Raw genomic sequence first — 7686 nt, forward strand, 5'->3', positions numbered from 1 at the left:
AGAGAGAGAGAGAGAGAGAGAGAGAGAGAGAGAGAGAGAGAGAGAGAGATCAGGTTTGTAGGAGGGTTTAAAAGTTGCTTGGGGATACAGCCCAGTGGTTGGAACCCTTCCTTCATACACTTGAGGCCCCAGATTTAATCTCCAGCACCACATACAAAGTTAATTTTTCAACACATTAATTTTGAGGCACCAAATATAGTTGTCAAGTTAGATTCACAAGTTTGAAGTTGAAGGGAAGAATCAGCACTAAAAATAAATATTTGAGATTCATTAGGAAACAGGTGATACTTAAAGCCTTAAATAAGAAAAGCTAAGGTCATCTTACCAAGTAAGATAGGCCCTAAAATCACATTCTGCAGGCTTCAAATCTCCAGCATTGTTCTGCAAATGAGGAGCCATCAGAAGAGGTTGGAGTCACAGGTGAGTGGGGCTGAGAATTGGAAGCCAAGGAAAGAAAGCATTTTGAGAGGGATGGAGGGTCAACTCTACCAAATGCTTCGGAAAGGACAAAGGTACAGAGAAGTGACCATAGGGCTTTAATATGGCCATCATCCAGAAAGTGAGTGGTGGAGAAAAATCTCATCTGAAATAAGAGGTGAAGAATGTCACCACAGACTCCAGACAATGTATTTAGGTTTTCCTAGAAAGCAGCAGCAGAGGGGAAGAGTAGAGAGGTTGAAGAAAAAAGTTAGTTACTAAAATAAATGTAATATAAAAAGAACTGAGTTAAAAAAAAAAAAGAAAGAGGTCAATGATACATAAACCAAGTAGTTTATTTCAGAGCAAAATCTTGGAGAAAGTGAGAACAGATGGGATCAAGAGGCCACTGGGAACAGGGTCCTTGGAAAGTTGCAAGCCGAAAACTTGCCAAGTACACTAACTAGGCAAGGCAAACCAAACATGTATAGATTCTTCCTATAGTATGTTAGATTTAAATGAGAAAAAATATGAAATTTTCATCTGAACCCTTTTTTTTCTATAAGGTTCAAGATGAGGTTATCACTGGGGAGTGAGTGAAAGTTCAAAATATTTGAGTGGGTGCAACAGTTAAAATGATCATCTGGGAAGTGAACATGCTGGGCAGGAGAACAGGCCTACAACATAAGTAATGAGTTGAGAATGGTGGGCGTACTTCAGAATGAGACCAATTTTCTCTAGCAGCTGCCTAGCTTCAAGCACAGAGTGAACAAGTCATTGGGTCCAGAAGGCTGGTGTCCTTACCGCTTCTGAACCACAAGCTTGCTCATAGTGCAGCTTGATGGGAAAGAGTATAAACTCTGAATCTAGACTGCCCATATCTTAGTTCAAAACTACATTGGTTATATAACCTGGGATGAGTTACTTAACAGTGTTATGCCTTGGTTTTCTCATATGTCAACTGCTAATAATAATAGTATTTATTTTATAAACTAGTTAGGTGAATCACTTAGAATGATAATACAGAATAGGTTGCCATATTTGGCAAATAAAAATAGGGAATTGCTAGTTTGACTTAAATGGCAGACAAATGAAAAATACATTTTAGTATGAGTAAAAACCTAAATGTTTAATAGTAGTCCTATGTTATACACTAAACATGTTTGTTAAATAACTCATACTTTTTGTATCTATGCTTCCAGGAACTGGAAATCTATTCTGGATGTTTCTGTGCATCTTTCCTTCCTATGAGGAAATTTCTTGAAGGCACAAATTATGTCTGATATCTCTTTACCCCTGGAATTCCACATAATCATACTCATTGTGTCACAGAAAAGTTATAAGCACTAGTAAATGCAATCTAATACAGCTGTCCTTCCTACTATTGTTTCCTTTTAAATTGCTACAAAAGATGTTTTTCTAGAAAAACAAGAAGAGGAGAGGACTCAACCTCCATCACTACCCACAGCAACAATCCTTGACTAGTCAGTGTCCTGGCCTGGCCAAAGACTAGGACCGGTTATGAATTAATAATACATTTTCTGTTAGCTTAGTTGGGGGAGAGATGACTGCAAACTGTAGCATCTATAATGAAGGAAATCCTGCTTTGCAAGAGACTGGAATATGTTTCCTGATACAACTAGTAGATGCGAAAGTGGAGGATGGAGTAGCATCATGTTTGTCTCTAGCATTTGCCTTCCTAATATCTCCCTCCTGTTTTCATAGCTAGATCCCAATGTTGCTCAGGGAGGCAATGAGAGCATCTAAAACATTCATATTCCTAGACAAGGTACTCAGCATTGTTGTAGGTAATGAGGTATAGGTACAAGCTTCTAGAGAGTACTGCCATGAATGCCATAATTTTTTTATTATTTTCAAAATTACAGAAAAACAGACTCAATCAAGTGTGGTGCATATGCCTGTAATGTCAGCTACTTAGGAAGCTGAGGCAAGATGGTCTTGAATGGGAGACCACTCTGGGTAACTTAGTGAGTCTCATATCAAAGACAGACAGACAGACAGACAGACAGACAGACAGACAGACAGACACACACACACACACACACACACACACACACACACAGCTGGAAAATTCCTTAGTTCTTTGCCCTTCTTCCCTTTATACTTTTTCTTTTTTGACTTGGTTTGGATATGTCTATCTGTCAAAAATGATAATTCATGGGCTGGGGAGATGGCTCAGTGGAATAAGCGATTCCCTGGCAAGTGCAAGGGCCTGAGTTCAATTCCCGGTTCCGAAAAAAAAAAAAAAAGATAATTTATATGACAAATAGACATATAAATGTTAAGAGGATATAAAAACAAAAGTAACTCACATTTATCAAAACTCACAACTTCAACACTAGTTAATACTTAACATATAATTATGAAAGTAAGAATGTGGCAATAAGTCACAACTACAAATTAGAATGAAATACAGCTTAGGTAAAATTTTTACATCTTTACTCACCAATGAAACCCAGAACTTCTCTGGTTCAGAATAGAAGCCACAGAGGATGGGAGAAGGGGTCGGTGGAAAGAAAAGCTCAGGTAATGGCTCCTCTTCTTCCTCTTCTTCCTCCTGCAATTCTTTTTCTCCATCTTCTCCCATCTCTTCCTCTAGTTTCTTCCTCCTTGCTTCTCTCTCCTTTGCCTTCAACTCCTTTTGTTTTTCTCTCTTTTCAATTTCCATTAATCTCTTTTAAAAGAGATATTAAGGAGATATAAAACTACGTTCATTTATGTCACTGAAAATGATAGCAAAGACAATAGATGGAAGATAGGGTTCTAAAAATCTCAAGCTCTGATGTAAAAAAATAGCATTTAAAAATGATTGCTATTTTGGAAACATATTTTTATCACTAACATTCAAATCAGTGGGTGACTGTCATCTCTTACTCACTGGTTTTATCAAAATTGTCATTCTTCCCTAATTGAGACTTTAAACAGTTTTTACCTCAGAGCTTGTCACTGTTGACCTAGGAGTTCAGGGGCCTGAAATTGTCAATGAAGAGAGTTGTTTCTGACTTTAACAATACAATGATTTAGAGCCTCACTATCTATGAACTGTCCACTGTAAAAGACCACAGTACTAATTTTTCAGCCTTCTATCACTGACCTCACCTAACTGACATGAGGCTGGTTTTTGAGGAGCCCCATCCCCTGGTCTCAGATTCCTGCCATGTCCCTCCATGACTGCCTCCTTTTTTTTCACCAGTTCCTTTTTTACTCCCAAAACCCCCTAAAACTCACAATTCTGCCTTCCCTCTGGATGTTCTCCAAGCTTTCCTTACCAGCCTTTCTATTTCATTCTTTAAAAATTCTTCCCATTCTCTTAAGCACTGTCAGTCACTTCCACACAACCACATTTGATCTCTTCCTACATTTCCATCCCACTTGCCTAACACCTCCTGTGCTAGGTGATTCCTAACACAGTCAGCTCCTTACCCCCAGATTATAAACTTCCTAAGGGCAGGTTCTGTTTTGTTCTTCCTGGTACTCTTTCAGCACCTCATAAAGAATGTTTTACATTAAAATGGAAGGAAAAATATTAGAAGATAGTTTTTGAAGAGCATTCCATACCATAATCTTAGATTTGATACTTGAGAAATGGAAGTATCTTATGGGCATGTCACTGATCTCATAGGAGAGTACATCATGATTGTCCTCTTCTTCATTAATAGGTGGATATGGAGCTTGAAGAACATAGCCATTTTCACAGATAATCAGTAAAGTACTTTCTGGCTAAAAGGGAAAGATTAAATATACCATTTATATTTACACAAATCTGTATGAGCATAATTCAAAAATTATAAACAGGAAAAATATAATTGATATGTATTATAACCATTCTCAAAAGACACTTAATTCCTCATTGTAGTTGTTGTAAGTCTAATTATTCCTAATGACATTGTTCTTGGTAGACATTATTAATTAAACCAGGGGAGAGTAATAAGGGAGGGAGGAAGATGGAAGTAAGTAAGCAGATGGAGCCAGTCTAGGGGAAATCAGTCCTTTTGAGAGAGTGGGCTGAGAAGAGAGATAGTGCAATAGGTAGACAAGAACTTAAGATGATAGGTAGACGAGAACTTAAGATGAAACTATTTTTTGTTAAGTGGGAGAGGCTAGAATATACTTAAGTACTGAGGGAAATTATTTGAAAAAAAAAGTAATGTTAAATTTATTTGGCAGAAGAGAGAACTAAAGAGAAATACTAAAAACGGGGTGGAGGAGGACTAGGATTAACACGGTTAGAGACAGCATTGCCGACAAGCAGGAAAGGGGAAAAGACCTCTGTGATAAAAGAAGAAAGAAGAGGAGGTGGGTGTGCAGAGGAAAGTGAAACTTCTGTCTGCTATTGGGAAGATGAACAAGCTCCTTCCTGAGGGCCTCTGGTTTCTCCATGAAGTAATGCCAAGAGTGAGAACAGGAGTTACTGACACTGTGAGGAGAGTTTTTAAACGGTCACCACATGTGAATGGGGTAAAAGTAATGTCACAGGATTGCTGAGGCCACTTGAATCGTTACGTTACAGAGGAACAAATATTCCTTGACATATGACTGCTCAGCAGCCCTTAGTTATCACTGCAGGCAAGCACAAATTAGTTGGGGATATTTGGGGATGCAATTTTGCCAGATGCATATGCAGAAAAGATACAGAAATGGGGACAATCTGACTAGAAGAATGATAGTGATCCTTAATTTATCTTAGTTCAGGGTACTGTAGCAGAATGCCATACACTGGGAATCTTAAGCAATAGACATTTGTTTCTAACAATTCAAAAGTTAGGAAGTCCCGATAAGGCACTGGTGTCTGGTCAGAGAATGCTGTCTGGGTTGTACATGTCAGTCTTTTGTATCTTCACATATAAAAGCAACCATTCTTGTCTTGATTCCCTTATAAGACTGTTGATCCCATTCATTCTCTACCCTCATAATAATCCCCCAAAGATGCCACCTCCAAATACTGTCTACATACAAATTTGACAGGAACATGAATATTAAATTCTTAACATACTGGAAGTGAAGAATCATGAAACTTAAGCTATATACGGAAGTAAAAGTAAACTAATAGGTTACAGGAAGCAAGTAGTAAATAAAGCCAAGGTCTCTGTATCATCAGAGAAGTACTGGAGCTGAAGTAGCCAAATGACTAGGTGGAAAGACTGTGATCAGAGAATGGGCTGAGTAGTTGATGTTGATGCTTGAATTCTTAGAAAGCATTATGTACTGTACTGTGCCTGTATCTCACACACTTATGTCCCCAGGTCCTTAGAATGTGACTGAATTTGGAGATGGGACCTTTAAAGAAGTAATTAAGTTTTTAAAAAGATTTTAAGAATGGGCCCTTAACTTATTGCAACTACTGTCCTTGTGAAGAGGAGAAAACCTTCAGCAGATGGCCCTGTGAAGACACAGTGAAAAACAGCTGTCTGTAAGAGGCCTTCTAAGGCAGAGGCCTTATAAGCAAGCAAAGGTGCCACCCCATTAATCTTGGACTATCTTCCAGATAGGAGACAAAATACATTTCTGTGGTTTAAGTTACTCAACCTGTGGCATTTTTTTCTGGCAAACCCAGAAAACAGAAGAAATAGTGTTCCATGACTGGCTGTGAAAGTCTGTGGATAAACTATAAAGGGTAAGGGAGATTAGAGTTCAAAAGCTTAGTCTGATGCTATTTGATTAATTAACCATGTAGTGTTGACGTCATTCAGAATAACTGCTTGTATTCTGAATAAGAGAAAGATAACTATATCAAACTTTTAAGAAAGGAACACTATCCACCAAGTAATCCTAAAATGGAAGCAATGTACACAGAAGATGATTTGGCAGAATGACAAGGGCCTTAAAGGAATAGGGTTTTTGTTTTAATTTGATAATTTTCATTCATGTTTTAAAATTTTATTTTATTGGGGCCGGGGAAATGGCTTAGTGGGATAATTGCTTCCCTGTCAAGCACAAGGGCCTGAGTTCAAACCCCGGTTCTAAAAAAAAAAAAAAAAAATTATTGTATTGTGGCAAGAACACCAACATGTATGGAAAGTTCTGAATGCACTTGCGGTGCATTCACACTCTGTTGCTGTTAGTGTAATGTTTGAATACATCTGTTGTTTTTTAGAATTCTTAAATTTCAAATTTAAGAATTATACTTAGCATATCGTATAAAATAGATCTAGGGATGATAAACTCTGGGTTTTTCTGTTGTGGTATTTGCCTGGGAAAGCCTTTATGTCTTCATTATTTCTGAAGGACAGTTTCTAATGGATATAGTATTCTTGGTTGACAGCTTTTGTTTGTTTGATATTAATTACTTTGAATATCTCTTCCTACTTTTTTCTTGTCTGGAAAATTCCAGTGAAAAATCCACAGATGGCATTACAGAGGTTCCCTTTATGTGATAACTCACTAAATTCCTGCTGTTCTAAAATTTCCTTTTCTGTGACTTTTTCACATTGATTACAGTTTTTTTCAATGTGTGTTTCCTGGTGGTCATCCTACTTGGTGTCCTTTGGATTCTTGGATTTGGATATACATTTTCTTTCCCAGATGTGGGAAGCTTTTAGTCTTTATTACTTTGAATTAGCTCTTTGATCATGTCTCTGTTTTCTTCTCTTCTGAACTCCACAAAGTACATCATTCTACTTCATGCTAGTCTTATAAGTTCTTTAAGAGTTCCACTCTCCTTTGTTCATTTTTTTCTTCTTGCTTCTCTGACTGAAATATTTCCTGTCATTTTTTTTTTTCAATTCACTGTTCCGTCTTCTGCTTGACCTAGTATGCTACTGAACCCTCTCTGCTGAAAGGCTGACATTGTTCATGTCAGTGAGCATCTTCATGACAGTCATTTTAAATGCTCTAACAGATAAATCATATAACTCAATTTCATTAAAGTCAGTTCTTAGAGACTTATCCTGTTCCCCTGTTTAGAACATCTTTGTCTCATTCTTGATTTTCTATGACCCTCTGGTGTTTGTGTCTGTGCATTAGACAAAACAGACCTTCTCTGTCTTCACAGGCACCCTGACTAATCAGCCTAGCCAGAGATTCTGGGAATCCTTCCAACTCTTCCATTCTCCAGGTTTGAATGCCATGCATATGCTGAACTGGGGTTGAAGTACAGTATCTACCCATCTAAAGCACAATTTCTACTTTCTGTCAGGAAGACAGACTGCTATCTACAAATCTACACCAACAAAAATATGCTTCAATAATGAAAAAAGCTGGGGCCAGGGAGATGGCTCAGTAGAATAAGCACTTGCCCAGTACTACAAA

General features: G+C 37.7%; 1 protein-coding gene across 3 annotated transcripts in view; it reads right to left on the reverse strand.

Moving 5' to 3' along the window:
• Cfap44 (cilia and flagella associated protein 44) overlaps positions 1-7686 on the reverse strand; it is a 119105-nt gene that overhangs the window by 74880 nt on the left and 36539 nt on the right. For all 3 annotated transcript variants that reach the window (XM_004633300.2, XM_023717640.1, XM_023717639.1), the window contains 2 exons: positions 3997-4158; positions 2885-3112 (listed from right to left, as the gene is read on the reverse strand). In XM_004633300.2, the coding sequence (XP_004633357.2) occupies positions 2885-3112; positions 3997-4158 (390 nt within the window). The remainder of the gene's footprint in view (positions 1-2884; positions 3113-3996; positions 4159-7686) is intronic.

This window comes from Octodon degus, unplaced genomic scaffold (assembly GCF_000260255.1).
Source record: "Octodon degus isolate 3935 unplaced genomic scaffold, OctDeg1.0 scaffold00053, whole genome shotgun sequence".
Lineage (NCBI taxonomy): Eukaryota > Metazoa > Chordata > Mammalia > Rodentia > Octodontidae > Octodon > Octodon degus.